We start from the raw sequence: 17,059 nt of genomic DNA on the forward strand, positions 1-17,059 counted from the left end.
AAGGCGAGCATAGCGGGGGGCGGCATAAAGTTTTCCGGGCAGATGAGAGAAGTTTGCGGGGATAAGGTGGCCGCAGCTGGTACAGGACAAGGTTAATTGGAGAGACATGAGAGAGGCCTTTGTCCAGCAATGGGCGTAGTCAGGCCGGTGGTGATGATGACAAAGATGATAGTTGTTAGTGGCTTTTGTTTAAAGTTGCTTTTTGGTTGCATCGCTTGCCATTTTGTGTGAAATAAATACTAATGTGCAAAGCTGGAAAGGAAGCCAGTGTTGAAAACAAGAAAGGCGGATTGTTCATTACCATCCTTATTGGTCATGTTCACCACATAGCGAGCACCAGACTGTGTTGGCGATTAGCTTGCACTTCTCTTGCTTTGGTGGCTGCATCATTCACTCAGTGACCATATTATGAAAACACTAGTGCTTCAGACAGGGACAAAGAAGTAAAAGGCAAGTGCTAGTTTTTCTACAATATATGGTGAACAACCAACTATCCCAGCTTTCTACCCTGACCACTCAGTGACACACAGTGACACAGCACGTGAATTGTGCTATACTGATTCAATAGATCTGTAGCAACACTTCTTTTAGTTCAGCGCAACAAGCATTATTCTTAAACTTCTGTTAGTCGAAACGCATTAAGTAACTAATGCCGCCTCGATGTAAATCTGTCCCACTTAGCGACTCAACAGCCAGTATCACACTGTCATTTTGATCACAACTATGAACCAGTTTTTCCGAATTCACAAAAGTCATTCACAAAACAGCATTTTTGCCAAAACACTAGCGATATGCATGGCAAAGGAATTTTCTGAACCAGTACAATTTATTAGAGTGTTTTAATTCTACAACAGAGTTGACGCAGCCAGCCATGCTAAACTCAGTCGGCAAGGATTGGTGGAGGCCTGACCTTCTCAAACTGTGCAATGTCGGGGTCAAAGTAAGCAGCTTCGCGGAAGTACTTCAGTTCAAATGGGAACCTGTCTTCAACATAGGTAAGGTTGACGTTGAGGTCTCGCAGCGTTGGGTACTCGTAGTACGCAACATCACTTGTGTGCTCCTGGTAGGACAAAAGAACAGGAGGTCAGTAAGTATGGGTCAGTACAAATGCTATGGCAAGAGATTTTGCATAGCCTGCTACAAACATACATGCACAGTAAATGGCCTGAGATGCAGTCTTATATGCTTTCATGAATACAGTAAAACCTCGTTACTACGAACCTCAGATTAACGAAATTTTCAGATTTGCGAATTTTTTTAAAATCCCCGCCAAAATGCCTATATTTTAAATGTAAAAAACTTTCACTACTACGAATTTCAAATTACCGAATATTTCAGAATAACGTATGTAATTTAATCTTGCAATCATCGCAGGACGCTTCGTTATTGCGAAGTTCCGTCAAAGTTTCGTACCAAATCCCTGAAGCTGACGCCTATCATCATCATCCGAAGCAGCAGCTATGCACTGGGGAACCCGTTGCAACGGATACAGCCCCAGCGGCATCGGGATCAACGCCAGTGTCGCGTTGAATGAATATAGGCTAGGCGGCGCAAGCTGCCGCCCGATACAAAGGGTAAGGCCATTATCATCCATCCAGCGTGTGGTCGCATACTGCGCCGTAGTCTTAAGCCTATTCAGTGCAGTGTCACCACGTCGACAGCGAACGGTAGGATCTGCAAAGTTATGGGCGCTGTGATTTTGTTGTGCATTAGCTTTGCTGACAATGAGTTCTCCTGGCCCCCCGCGTTAAAAAGAAGCGACGCCAGTTTTCGCTTAAAGAAAAAGCGGACATTCTGTTGCAGCTGAATGTTGGAAAAAAGCAAGTGGACTTGTGCAGGGAGCTTGACATCACACAGTCAACAAATACAACGACGCTCAAAGATCGGGACAAGATCATAAAACTACATCGAGAGTCGCTCCCTCAAGAAAACGTCTGCGGCTGGGCAACTACCGTGGACAGCGACTTTCGAATTATGTGGACAGCGACAGCGTGGCGGCTACATCCGCGGAGCTCACCACCGAAGACATCGTGCATCAAGTGCATGAGCAAGAAGAATGTAGTAGCGACGAAGACGATGCCGACACTGGATCAGCGCACGAAGAGGAAGAGATTGTTTCCGGCTCGGATGTCCTAGTCTTTCTAGAAAAGACCCAATCATTCCTCGGGCGCTGAAAACATGTCCCCGATGACGTGCACAGGAAGGTCGAGGATGTGGAGGCGTTCGTCCTGCAGCGCTTGTCTACTCGCCAGAAGAAGATAACAGACTTCTTCAAGCAATAAATTGTAGTTAAACTGTGCCCAGCGTTATCGTTTATTATTTACTTACCAATACATAAATCTGCTGCAAAGGTATGTACGTAATTTTAGTTCTTGTGGTGCATTACTGACATGAAAATAAAGGTTTTTCAGTACTACGATATTTCAAAATAACGAATTAAATTCGGCGGTCCCGTGAAGTTCGTTGTAACGAGATTCTACTGTACTTGCATGCAGAAATACGTAACCTGTCACTGAGCAGCTTGAATAGCTCCCCAGTGGGCCATGGCAGCCAACACAAAACTATCAGACTGCTCGAACAACCACTGACAAATGTTAAGACTGTGTAATGTGGCATAATTATTTGAACTGCTTTATTTGTTTTGAAAATATACTGCTTCTGCTGTACAATTTTCAGAAACTTGTTTATTCCCCCCACTGTGTTCTGAAATGCTCTGCCTCAAGGGCAAAAAAAAAAGCAAATAAAAATCTGCATTCCTTGAGGACAACATAGAAACATTTCACTCCATACAACAGTGCTGAAAGGATGCAGAGAACTTTTCTACCTATTCTTGATACACTTCACAACCTTGGCAGCATAGATGCAGGTTTTTCTGACCACCATCTCAAGAGGGACACAGCACAGCCTCTACACTTTGCATGTTGTGTTACTGCTCTGCATTCCAATCACTGTTATTGCAGCCTCACACCTTCTGCACTGTATACAGCGGATGCTGATCATACTGATCACGTGGTTTTGGTTTGGTTTTATGGGGGTTTAACATCCCAAAGCGACTCAGGCTATCAGAGACGCCGTAGTGGAGGGCTCCGGGAATTTCGACCACCTGGGGTTCTTTAACATGCACTGACATCGCACAGCACACGGGCCTCTAGAATTTCGCCTCCATCGAAATTCGACCACCGCGGCCGGGATCGAACCCGCGTCTTTCGGGCCAGCAGCCGAGCGCCATAACCACTCAGCCACTGCAGCGGCCGATCACGTGGTTTTAAATACTACTTTGTAACTGTAGTTCACCATTGTAGCACAGGAAATTATGCTTTTATCCCAGCTTCCCTCGTGTGCCCTCCACTATGCTCAGGAGCATGATGCAATTCTTACGATCAAAAACAGTGATTTGCAAAGCACACTGTAAGCGCCACCTGTCTTGTGCGCTTGCACTTCTTACAGACATACGCCATGAAATTAAGTTTCATGCAAAGCGCAGCACACCAATGTTTCGTTACTGTTGGTCTACACTATACCTACAGACAAAAACTTGAAAAACGAATGACAGACACATGTGGTGACATGCATTTCATACCCTTTCCAACCTTTCCCATGACAGTAGTGGATACTTCCACCCAAACGTCTGGATAAACTGCACACGCATCCTGGAAAGTAGCATAAGGAGCACAGTAAAACAGAGCACACTACAGAAAACATTAAAAAAGAGGCTACACTGGTCACAAATATAGCTGCTAAACTTTAGAAAACAGGAAAAGTAGTGATGCAAGTTAGGAAAACGGTAAAGAAAGGAACAGTGAGAATTGCTAAAATGTACACATGTAAACATGATGAAAAACAGTGCGTAAACAAAGGACAAGAAGAAGACCCATGTGCTCTTTTCCGTCGTGTTTACCATTCACCAGCCAGCCCAACTCCAGACGTTGGGCTAGTTGGGTTAGATCTTATATGCTGCTTTCTGCTCTCTTCGACCATGCAGCAAATAGCTCATATTGATAGCCCTTAAATGAAAAGTAATCTCTGAAATCAAATGGCAACGGTCACTTTGCCAATGACTTTTTGCAATTACAAATTAATTTTTAAAAAGAAATTAGGCAAAGAGTCAACTTCTGCTGCAAAATTCCTGCAGTGCCGTATATCGCTGAGCAGAAATACTTTACACCAACAAATCCCGGGGGGAACTGTTGGGTCAGTGATTGCACAAGACAGCCATCACTGGCTAGGTGCAAAACGTACTCTTACCTGCATTGTGGGGCAGTTTGCTACAACATTAAGTACAATAAACACTCACTCACTACACTCTGAGCTGCTACTTACAAGAAAAATGGATCCAAGCGCATGTCGTAACGAACGTATCCAGTTTCTTTCTCTCGTCGCATGACTCTGAACATGTAGTCGATCAGCTCCCCCAGTTCATAACGACGAGGTCTGCAAAGGAATCAAGGCCATTTCTCACTACTCCCAAACATGCGTGTAGTAAACAAGAATGCTCCAAACAAGAAAGGTGGATTTGCATCACATAAAGTCAAGGCAAAGCAATGGCATTCATTTCAGCAAGTTCCCTGCAGCAAGATTTTTTACAAATCTTCCGCTCCAAAATCTTACATAACATATTACATAAGTGCACGAGCACTAGATCTGCATGAAATTAAATGGCATGTTTGGAACCAGCATGCAGGAACGCATGTTCCTTGAAAATTTCCTCGTGGTGGATTCATTAATAACTTTTCTTTTTCAAAGAGCAGCTTCCCCCCCTTAAGGAAAAAGCTGACTGTACCACCAGACAACACTTCGAGCTTATGATCTTCTGGTAAGCTGCAATCCTCTTAGCACTTTCCTGACAAGGAGGTCCTCATTGATGTTTTGTGACTAGTACTTGGCTTACTTTGTGTTTTAGTTGCAGTGAGGATGAACAGTGTTTGAGCATATAAATGTTGACATCCCCCCTGCTTCCTCGAGCACACTTCGTAAGTCAAGGCATCGCCACCAACGAGTGGCAGATGTGTCTTGGAAAGCTGTCTCACAAACGTGCCACAGCCTCTTTCTGCCCCCTCACAAACACACCATAACTTCTTCCTGGCCTACAAAATACACGAATACATAATTATTGCAATAAGCAATCAGTGCAGTTACAAATGTAATTACATTCTCATTACAACATAACTCAGTTGAGGTAGACGATGCGCAGCACAAGGCAGTTTGTGGGGATACTGTGGCCGCAGCTGGCAAAGGACAGGGTTAATTGGAGAGACATGGAGGAGGCCTTTGCCGTGCAGTGGCCTTAGTCACGCTGATGATGATGATGATGACAGCAGCATGTAAGACAGTTTAATGCTCATCGCTACACAAGCAAAACTATCAGCAAGGCAGTGTTTGTATAGGGTGGTAATGAACCAACCCGCCGTACTCACCCAATGGCTTGGTAGATTTCACCTTCGTTGCCCTCCTCAAAGATGGCATTCACAACACCCTCAGCAACATCCTCCGTGTAGACAGGCTGCTTGACAATGCCGTTACCTTTCTTCCACACTGGCATGAACAAGAAGTTCCTGCGAACTGCAGGTATGGAAGAAAACGCCAACCATGCAGTGCTTGCCTCCAGTAAAGCTTACCCCGCTTAGTTATTACAGCCGTGGTCGATTTGACTCCTTTAAGAGGGGATGCGGCGATTAAAAGTATTTTTGTTATTCGTATGCATGAAATGCAATGCAGCTTTTGCACAAAGATGAAACTTCATACGCAGACCTCAGAACTGCATTTTTCTGCAGTTTCTGAGTAATTACAATTACACCCTTGTAAAGTCATCCACAGGGTGTTACATAATTAGGAAGAAAGTGCACAAATCTTTTAAGTCGGCATGTTCACAAAGCCCTGTGCTGTGCAATAGATTCTAGATTTTTAGGTTCTTGGCACTCATGAAAATAAAAGCTTAACTCCAGCAAGCATATCTACATGAAAACATTTCATAGAAAAATAACTTTCTAAAACTATTGCATGTATATACAGAAAAATTATGAGTTTTACTGCACTTCTCAATGTCTCGGGATTCCTTCACAAAAAAAAGACAATTACTGTACTGCTATTTGTTACGAAATACTGAAAGGATCAGTGATGGCAAAAAACAGGAAAGAAAGAAAATCAATCTTAAAAGTTTATTCTTTCATTTCCCTTGTTATTGCCTTGTGTGCTTTCGCTTTTGGCCAGAGAAATGCAGCATCGCAACCATCGGACGCTCTGATCTCTTGTTTTCATGGTGACACTAAGGTGGCAATGGTCCGTCGATGAACAGCCACAGAATTCATGATGCGCCAGTGCCATAACAAGCGCGATTCGTTCACAATTCTTTATGACCACAAATAAAAAACTATTTTCTAAATTTCTACTGCACATTCTACTAAAATTTTGTCACAAGACAGACGAAGGCCCGAGGACCATAAAAAATTATTTTGACCAAATTGGCCATTTTATTTGCAGCATCCCAACTCAATTTAACGAGACTGTATCAAAAGGTATGGACGCGCTGGTAGTGTTCCTTGCCTGCCTTAAAGGGACACTGAAGACTATGTTAAATTGGCTCATGTCGATAATTACTGCATGATAATGACAAGGACGCTAGTTTCATTAAAAAGCGAATTTCTATAACCACCAGTCATTTTCACAAGTAAAGGTGATGTTAAGACATCATTTTTTGCGAGAATATCTGAGGCTATGTCACCATCCACTTTCAAATAGTGATCATGGAGTTCCCATTGTCCTTGATGTGACAAGCTTGAATTGAGTAGCTGGAAAAAAGTGTTTTAATCTTAAATCTAATTTTCCCAGAAATAAATGCATCTCCCACTGCCAAACAAACATCAATATAACCACAAAGCACCACACAGTTGGTTTTTACTAAATAAAGATTGGATGGAGTTGTACCCAGAGTTCCTTTAGAAAGGAATTATGACAAGACAATTTAATGAAGAGTTCCCAAGAAGATGAGGGTCAACCAGTAGTGCAATGAAAACAGGGCACATTTAATCGCATTCATGGAATACAAAATACTACATCGAAGTAGCACGTCTACCCTGAGTGGGGCTTCCTGCCCGTCACAACTGTCTCCCGCTGTCAAGGCCCATCACTTCTGTACATACATCCTACATTTCCTATCATATTAAGCTTCCATTACCTTCCCATCTTCAAGACAATTTTCTGCTAAAGGCAAACCAGCTCATGTACAACAGTATGCTGCACTGAATTGCCTGTCAGGAATAAACTTTTGGAAATCCTACATTTCCTTTATAAACCTTTCCTTACAGCGACAGCTGCTAAGGGAATATTTCCTGGAGCTGCTAAGGGAACATTTCTTCGTTCTGTGGCATCAGCAGTGTTGGCGTAACAAGAAGGAGAAATGAGAAGCAAAGACACTGCTCATCACACCACAGATTTGTGGTGTCCTCTGTGCACAGCAACATGAACTTGTGCGTTCAACATTTATGCCTCTACGCATACTAGAGGGTTTTCACCACATCTGCAGTGGATATGGCAGGCTTATCAACAATAAATGGGCACAGAAGATGCAAGCACCATTTAGAAAATACGACACTCACGCTTGGACACATAGTAACGCAGGAAGTGATCCTCGTGGGAGTACATGTCAGCAGGGCGGAAAATTATGGCTCCAGGAAAAGCCTCCTTGACCACCTGCTCTCCCAGCCACTGTGCAAAAAAAAAAAAAAAAAGGAAACATCCCAGGTCATCATCATCGTCAGGCAAGGGCAAGTTGAGTTAACGGCAGGGCAGAGGCCTCTCCAAAAAACCTCCAACCAGCCTTATCATGTGCTTGTTCGCAGCCTAACAAATTTTATAGCTCTGCCATTCCATCCAACTCTCTGCCACCCCTCACTATGTAATTCTTCCTTTGGCATTTACCGTTTCTCTAACAAGCCACAAGTTACCAATTCTGGATATAATGTGCCCTGCATAGCTCATTTGTTCTTCTAAATTTCAATTAAAATAGCCTCAACTTACATTTCATCTCTGATTCACACTGCTTTCTTTCAGTCGCTTAATTTCATGGCCTTCGTTCTCCTTTCTATTGCTTGCTGTGCTGATCTTTAACCCCAATTTTAGCCTTTTTATTGAACTCCAGGTTTCAGCTCCACGGATGGATACCAACATTTAAATGCAGTTTAATGCCCTGTCTGGTGACAGAACATTGCAGGTGAACAAAAAAATGCCTCAGCAATCATATAATGTGATGTGACAAATCTGCATTAGCAGCACTGGTTCTACATATCATTTTACATCGATTGCCTTCCAACCGCATCTTGGTCATCTTTGAATATGATTTCACCGTCACTTTTTCTGAGGTCGCAAGCAAGCATGCACACACAGAACACTTCATTTTCAGGTTTTATTTGACTGCGCGATAGCAGTACCAGTGACACCTGGCAAAAATGCCAGCATTGTCTGTGTGGAACCTCAACGAGTGGAGCCTCCACCCTCCACGAGAGCTACGCCCACTAAAAACCCACGCACCAGCGGAACGAAAAAGTGATGGCAAAACTGAATTCAAAGACGCAGTGGGACTTCCAGAACCGCCACCCAAAATAACCATCGAGGGTAAATCCAACTGCTATCACAGCTTTCTCGAATCAGGTTTCATGGCTGCCCTCTTAATTATTTTTTCTATATTATGAGGGGTAAAAATCAGGCATCATTTTTTGAGTCCAAGGTCAGGTACAAATTAGGTATCATTTTTTGAGTCCAAGGTCAGGTACAAATCAGGTTTTTCTAGCGATCATTCCAAAACTCGGGACTTTTTTATATTTATTTTAGGCAGCAAAAGTAAATTTTAGCACCCGCTTTTCTGCAAGATGTAAATTACTCTTTCTTTTTTTAACCATTTTCATGCACAGTATATAACGGTAGGGGGTGTGAAATCAGTAGGGTGTGTGAAAATATTTGAAATTTATAATGCGAATCGAATATGTTCATTACTTGGTTCAGATTCGATTCGAAAAATAGATATTCGACAATTTCCAAATATTCGAAAATTTTCTAATATTCAACAGCAATCGAACGTCGCTCCAACTTTCATAAATCGTACCACGGCAAAACCACCATATCTAGGCACAAGTTTAATGTGCCAAGAAAATAGTACAAAGATGTAGTCTTCACTTTCTTCCCTGTATCGCGTGGACTGGTCACATGCAGACGCTGACCTCATGCGAAATTCCACAAGTGCGCTTTCCCACGTATCATGTGAGAACAGCATAGCCCATCACCCACTTCCAACAATCACAACGCGAAAGCGTGCGGTTTTTCTTACGATCCTTCCATAACGTGTTATGTACCTGACGCCCATGGCCATGACACTCGTTTTGTCGCCTTTAAAACTCTTCTATACTTGTGGATGACTTTCTGTGGCACTGCAGCAGATGCTAGGCAGGAAAGGGTAGGAGACGGGCCTTTGCCCCCATGCCGTGGGGAGTGAGGTTGTTCTTTGTTCGGGCTAGGGGGATTGCTGCTGGGGCTGCCCCCATCCCCATGGCACAGGACAAGGACCTGTCTCCTTTCCTTTCCAGCCTCTGTGCCACAGAAAGTTGGTCAACGATGATATGCAGAGAAGCCCACTTGCAAAATTAGGCATGGGGCTCCTGAACGGGGCCGAGTTGAGGTGACGTCGGCAGAGAAGCGATCGCTAAAAGTACTGCCTACTGCATGGTGCATTGTAGCCAGTGCACTTCTGACATGCGCGTAACAGCAGGTGTGACGATAATGGGAGGGCTCCTAACGCTAGGCCAAAAAACAGCACGGCCGCGTATTTCAGTTTCTGAGCTTCGCCGCTGGTGTGTAGCAATGCCGGCTATCGGCCGCACATTTGTCAGACATCCTAACCCAGCTGTGCAACATTTTCGGATGCCAACTGGTGTGTCCTTGGTAATCTCTTTTTATTTTTACAGGCAGCCCCGCCATTCTGACACCAATGTGCACTCCCCTCGCTTACGTATGCACTGCTCTCACCACGGGCTTTTCACTTCTTGCGCGGTGGAGCCTCCTCTCAAGGCTTCACTTTATTTTCAGGCATTTCTTTCAGTCCCTCTCACTCACCAAGTTATTTTTAGTTGCCAGTCCTGTATTCAGTTCTCTATTTCATCTTGTTACTCATTTTGCAGGACCACATTACAGTTTGCATACTGTTATGCTGCCTAATCAAGCAGCATACATTTCTGTGCCTGTGATGCTTTTTTTTTTATGGTACTGAGCCACACTAATTCTGCTTATTTCAGTTGCAAATAACACATACTATTTTGAAGAAAAATAAATAAATTAAATGAACAACAAAATTTGCCTATTTCTCTTTTTCTGATTTCTTTTTTTCATACTGAACACATATTTGATATTTTATTCCGTATTCGGAGTCAATTCTTCTATACATTTGTATTCTATTTGTATTCAAAATCTTTAATACTATCTGCACACACCTGAAACTCAGATCTTGCTTACTATAGGCAACTATATCATAGCGCACATTACAATTCACATATGCACCATTTACACGTCTGTGCTAAATCTGCTCGCCTCCTTCACATAATCTGTAGAAACATCAAGTGATGCCTTAGATAAAAAAAGTTGGAAGAGAATTGAAATCAGCAACAACTGACTGGAAATACCACTTTAGAATAGGTTCACGATACCCACTAGTTTCCATGCAGTGCCTTCAGCTTTTTGTACTGGCAAACTTCATTTTCTTGAAGGTGCATCTTCAGGTAGAATTCGAGTTTCAGTTGGCTTTTCTGAAATTTCCTCTGCACATTAAAACCGGGTCAAACTGAGCTTTGTCCACAAACAAAGGGCCCTAAGCACACATGTAACGAGCAAAAGATGACAAAAAGTTTTGACTAGTAATCAGCGCTGCTCTTTACCTTGCTGGCATAAAACTTCGACCCTCCAAACTTGATGATGGGCTTGGGGTTTTCCGTGGCATTCAATGCCGAAAAGTGAATCAACTTTTGAACGCCACTCTCTCTCGCAATTCTGGCGATCCTCTCCGCACCTTTGACGTGGACTTCACTGAATGGGTAGTTGCTGCACGAAAAATAATTTAATCATTAGGTGTAAAAACAACTAATATACTTAGTGCACACACACATTTTCACTGCAAAAAAAAAAAAAAGGTTTGCAGCTCGAAGTCTAGTTTGAAGCACAAAATAAACTACACCAAAATGTGTTTTATTTTTGCACTTTAGAGTAAAACTGGTTGCCAGAGAAAAAGCTCCTTTCATGCACTTACGAGCTGTTACCATTTGTGCCATGAACAAGAAAAGCCTAAAGATTAAAAGCAATGAATATGCAGACTTTCTGAGAAATGAATGCAATCGCCATGAATTTTCTTGATGTTACTGCGACTAGTGTGAACAAACTTCATTAAAATGCACCCGCTTAAAGCTCAGTAATCGTTCCAATGTGTTTATGACGAATCCCCAGCCCTCTGGCCATTGCACCTACTGTAATGGCCAATTGAAACAGTGTCGTCCCGCATACCCACTTGTTAACGTACTATACCATTCTCGCCATATTTTGCTTAAAATTTTTGAGTTTCTAAAAGTATCTACCAAGAAGACAGCACGGCTGGCATCACAAGTATTCAAAAACTTCTTCCGTCCTTCTGCAAAGCCCTCCATACACTACAGCATGCCTCACACTCACAGTCCTACCTTGGCATGCGAGTATACTAACTGCTATCCTCGTGCACGGCACAGCTGACACAGCAGCCGACAATCTCGCTAGCAGTACCCTTGCGAAGGCAACAGCACTGATACGGCGTTTGGTGCAGAAACACAGCGCAGAGCTTGGGGTGTTGTCCAGAGTTCTTGCATTGGAGTTGACAGTTATTATCTTTATGATCTAGCCAATCAAGCTCATGGGTATCCACACTGTGGTTCATATCTTTCCCTATTGCAAGACAATAGCGCTGACCAAAGCTACTTTCATGGGCATATTTCAAGTGCAGTACGTACATAACGAAAGCCCATTGATTTTGAAGAATATCAAAAATAAATGCCTGAACCAATGGCAGTGAGGTGGCACAACGGCAAGTTGTGCACCAGTTCTCAAGGTCAGTCAATCGATATCCTTTGCATTACCAAGGATTTTCTTCAAACCTATAACTGCATGTCACACCGATACAGTACACCGATTATGCACCATATATTCACTTCATGATTTGAGGGAAACATCTGAAATTAATGTGGTTTTATTCAGTGCTTCCTGGAGAACTGCTAATGATGGTACTAGTAGGAGGCACCACTATAGAAAGCTGGATGCAAACGATCACAACACCTTCCTCGTGCCATTAATAACATGGCTGGAAAACTGAGCTCCAAGACAGCAAAAGACTTTAAAACACTGGTCATTTTTCATTGGTGCAATGACCACCAACGTATGAACCTTAAAACCAACTCCGGCATTTTCTTTACCTCCTCCGACTTTACTGAAACTTTCATGGTATGTTCTTCACAGTTTTCTGGTCCTTTGTGCCAAATTTCACAGTGGGCTGGTGTTTTATTGCTGCCAAAACAAATTTTAAACTTTCCCATTCTGTGGCCTCAATCTGGGAGATTTTTACAGGCAACCTTGCATGTGTGATGTCACTGGACACACAGCCATCGATATTCGCTCTGTGTTTGCTGAAGGACAAAATTTTTAGCTGGCTTTAGGTCATTTCAGGCCCAAGCTCTCACTTAGCCACTGGTCTGGCCAATCAACGCACACACTATAGGTTTTGTTGACAGTGCCCGTGACGTCATAGGATGGTCGGTCATGATGCCATCGCCTGGTCGAAACCCAGATTTGGTTTCGGTTTTCTGTTTTCTCGCTATTTTTAAATACTTGTACATGGTATTTTGGAAAACATTTTTTTGTACTGGAGCAAGGGGACTCTAAGGAATGTGATGTGATTATCAACTCAAAGTGTTCAAAAACCTCTAGAGTTGGCCTTTAAGGAGAAGAAAATTCAAGCCTGACTCATGCATGATGTTCTTTGTACTGCGTGGCTGATGTGGCAACAAATGAAATAACTGATTTTTCCATCTTGTGGGACAGAAATAAAACTTCAGCAAGTGAATTTCCGATTAACTGTGGCACAGTTTGTTACTGACATGTTAGTGCATCAAAATTTGTTGCCAGTTGTTTCACACTACCGCACAGCAATTTCATTAGCACGGCCTATTGAAAGCTGTAAACATGCCCACACGCACCTTGTTTCTGTGTCTTTCCCAATCAAGTTGATGACCACATTGGAGTACTTCATGGCCTTGGCAATGCTCAATTCATCTTTGAGGTCGAATGGCTAAAAAGCACAGAAAGAAAGAATGACCACCTCCACTAAAATCCCAGTAAGAATAAAATGCAGCAACTTATATTCGATCTACATTAACCATGCATTTGTCTGACAGTGCCTTTTAGGTGGTATGCGAAAATATCTATGGCTTTTGCACTGTGTTATGTGCACATGACATTTTGATGCACTTCTTCAATTTTTCACACCCATCATTCACTCTCAAACATTATCTGACATATTTACAACCACACTCCAACTTTCATTCCCAATCTGCAATATGTAGCCCAATTTCTGTTACTGATCATTTGGAAGCTGATAACTGTGTCTATTTTTTGTGATCCATAGCTACTGCTCATTGGTCATTTTGATGTATTTTACTGCTTTCATGTTACTCTTCCCCACCACTGTCCATGTAATCCACTGATTGGACTTTAGGGCCTTTAAATAAATAAATAAAACAGGGTACAAACTTTGGCACAAATGTGCTAGCAGGAACGTTATCACGTTTAAAGAGTTAGAAGCATCATACTAAATGTCTGGAATTAAGCAGCTCAAGAAAAATTAATGCTGCAGTGAGCAATAGCTAGCTTGGCGAAAATAACGAAGCGCCGACCAAAAGGTGTTGTCAAAATTTTTTGCAAAAATTTTTCCATCAGTGAAAAAGACTTCCATGTGGAAGTCGAAACGTCCTTCCATCTTGACAACACCTTTTGGTTGGCGCTTCGTTATTTTCGCCAATGTATTCACCCGACCAGACGAGATTTCGTCGAACCTTAGATTTCAATAGCTAGCTTGCTGACACAAGTCTAATGTCAAAAAATGTCATGTCTACAGACTCGCAAATTTCAGATATCAAAATAGGTGATACAGACACAAAAAATTTCCACACTTTTCAAACTCCACAATGACAAAGAAGTAACAGGGATAAATGTGTCTCCTAACAACTTATTCAAAGTGTAAAACATCTTTTTTTTTTTTCGGTAGCAATAGTGAACTTGTACTGGCACTGCAGAGCAATGCATTTATCCTGCTAAGAAAGCAACCAAAATGGAGGCAGGAACTCACCACAAGCAAGACCTGGCCCAGATCACCGCAAAGCTTCAGCCTTTGCATGTAATAAAAATCTGTCCTCGATGGCAAGATGAGCTGGGTGCCGATCTTCCCTGCAGAAGAAAAGCGTGCCATGCACAGGCATGCGATTTACAAGCAATATTCTAACCCATTCCTAGTTACTGTGCACACTGTGTTACAGAGAGCATCTTGCCTATACAAAAATGAAAGGGTGACATAGTGTCTTTTTGAAATAACAGCATAAGGCAGATGGTCACACCAGACAGAAAATCAACTGTAGTCATGGAAAAAATTTTGTGGCACTGCCGCCAAGGCTAGGCGGGCAAGGGAAGGCGACAGACCTCTTCCACATGCTGCTGTGCAAAGTACTATGGCCTGTAAACAAGCATTTTCTTTTTTCCTTTCCTCCAGTGACTGAAGATAGAAGAGCGTCTTTACATAATGGCTTGACTGCTGCTTTCTCTCCAGCCTCCTAATCCCATATTTGCAAGGGGTGATTCAAGGAGCAGAACCTTTTGTGTGAACCTACTGGCCTCATCCCTGTCGTCTTCAGGACTATATTCTGCCCCGGAATGACACTTGCACTTGAGCCCCCCAGCCTTGACTGCAGTGTTACAGAAAGCTGTCCGCAGCAATAGACGCTGCAACTATTTTAAATTTTAAAAAAAAATCGCATTATCTCTCATGTTGTAGCACATGTAAGGCACAGAGACATGAAAAGCAATAAATTTATCAAGTGAAAACCACACGCTTGAAAGTTTGACACCTTTAAGTCACCTGTGGTAAGAGAGGGCAAGTTTTATCTAAGTCAAAAAATGTCAATCCGTGTCGCAGTTGGAAACGATGTAAGCACTAAACATTTTGCAGTTGGCAGCTAAGCGCCATCTGGGAGCACACAAAAGAACCTTGAAGCAGACGCCTTAGCGCCACATATATAGTGCAGCACAAAAAACTAGCCGTGTGATGTTCGACATGCTTGGTATGTCTTTACTCAAGTGCTGTACCTGTGCATTAGTCGGGATATATAATGCGTCTAGTTTTGTACTTCACTGACGAACAGCTATACCTATTAAAAATAGCAGATATATGCATGAGTGCTGTAGCTGTGCCATAGTCGGGATATATAATGCATCCAGTTTTGTACTTGACTGACCAACAGCTTTAAAAATAGCAGATATATGCATGAGTGCTGTACCTGTGCCATAGTCGGGATATATAATGCATCTAGTTTTGCACTTGACTGACCAACAGCTGTACCTATTAAAAATAGCAGATATATAAGTTGCACAATAAAATTGGCTTTATTCCTCTTTTAATTTCTTGTCAAAATCTGCATGTGAGCTGTGGACACTGCATGGTTACCAGGTGCTCAAAATCCACGCAAGTAAAACAAAGGGCAGGTGGCTCACCTAGCTTGTTGACCAAAAACCGACCAAGGCATCCACCTGCTCCGAAGACAGTGCACACGACACCACTGAAGGAGCTCCTGCCCCCCGTGCCCCTTTTCAGAGATGCCAAGTTCATGCCAGTGCCACCCACTGGTGTGCCGGATGGCTGGCTTGAGCATTGCCGCTGGTTCACGGACAGGGTGCCAGCGATCGCACCCTGCCCTGACTCTGCGAGCAGTTGTGTAGTGAGTTAGTTTAACACTTATTTCTTTATCCGTTCTTTGCTCAATCAGAGAAACCAGGCAATAAGACGTGGAGTACCATGCAAGGACATAACTGCTTAAGCGATGAAAGTTACTTTTCTGATTTGCACGTGTGTAAAAATGAAGAGTTAACGTCAAAAGTGGGCACGGAAAAAATTAAAGAAAAAGAACAACTGTAAAAGCGTGTCAAAACGTAGTGCGGTACACGAGATGTGCAGTCAAGGCTGCCCATACAGAATGCCTCATCCATTCAAGTGCCCAGCAGTATTGTCGAGCATACGAAAGCACTGGGACACATTCAAAGAGAAGGACCTGATAACCCGAGTCCGCGTTTAAACGCAACGCTTCTATGATGCACTCGGAGACCATGTCGCCACTATTGCTCAAGCATGCTACCCAATTAATTGCCTGAGCCTCTTTGTCCAGACGAGTAACCTTGGTAAATATAGAGAACAATTCAAGCTGTCACAGCGAAAGTTTGCAAACATACTACGATGTCCTCTAAAAGGTCGACCCAGGCCGGTATTTCCACAGAGCGAACAAGTAGATGCTGCTCAGTAAAGGCAACAAGAAGTGTACAGTCGAACTAAACAACCTTTGTAACTAAGCACAAAGTTTTCAGCAACACAGTGGGTACTAAGATTGCAGGTTTGCAAGTCGACACTCCTTCAAAGTGGTGTTTCCAATACTGAAGCAAAGTGCTGGCACTAAGACGGACACCACATTTAAACATCTGTAAACCAAAAACATTTTTTTAAGCCCACGCTTGCAAAAAAGGTCGACGGCCCACTAAACAAACGAACTCGGCTGTGATCGAGAACAAAGTAACGGAGTGTCTGCCGAAAATATTACTTGGGAATCTTGTTAGCAGACAGATCCTCAGGGCCGCCATGTCTTTATGTTGCGGACCTAATATTTAAGTAATTGTTATTAGACAACTTTGAAAAGTAAAGTATTTTATTAAAATAAATAAATATGGCATGCTATTTTATGTAAAGTAATTTTAC

General features: G+C 42.7%; 1 protein-coding gene across 1 annotated transcript; it reads right to left on the reverse strand.

The window, feature by feature from the left end:
- Window positions 1-820: 820 nt before the first annotated feature.
- On the reverse strand, window positions 821-16,964 carry ND-39 (NADH:ubiquinone oxidoreductase subunit 39). Its single transcript, XM_077663165.1, has 10 exons — window positions 16,905-16,964; window positions 15,811-16,017; window positions 14,396-14,493; window positions 13,248-13,339; window positions 10,914-11,076; window positions 7,593-7,701; window positions 5,415-5,559; window positions 4,321-4,431; window positions 3,581-3,650; window positions 821-1,060 (listed from the first exon to the last, which is right to left on the reverse strand). Exons 1-10 carry the CDS (start codon window positions 16,942-16,944, stop codon window positions 881-883), a joined length of 1,215 nt encoding a protein of 404 aa, XP_077519291.1. The 5' UTR covers window positions 16,945-16,964; the 3' UTR covers window positions 821-880.
- Between the last annotated feature and the right edge of the window lie 95 nt (window positions 16,965-17,059).

Source organism: Amblyomma americanum, chromosome 4 (assembly GCF_052857255.1).
Source record: "Amblyomma americanum isolate KBUSLIRL-KWMA chromosome 4, ASM5285725v1, whole genome shotgun sequence".
Lineage (NCBI taxonomy): Eukaryota > Metazoa > Arthropoda > Arachnida > Ixodida > Ixodidae > Amblyomma > Amblyomma americanum.

Coding starts and splice junctions, on each gene's coding strand:
- ND-39 (XM_077663165.1), bottom strand. CDS start 16,944: ATGGCGGCCCTGAGGATCTGTCTGCTAACAAGATTCCCAA. Junction 16,018..16,904: donor TCTGCTAACAAGATTCCCAA/GTAATATTTTCG, acceptor AACTGCTCGCAG/AGTCAGGGCAGGGTGCGATC. Junction 5,560..7,592: donor GCGTTACTATGTGTCCAAGC/GTGAGTGTCGTA, acceptor CCATACCTGCAG/TTCGCAGGAACTTCTTGTTC.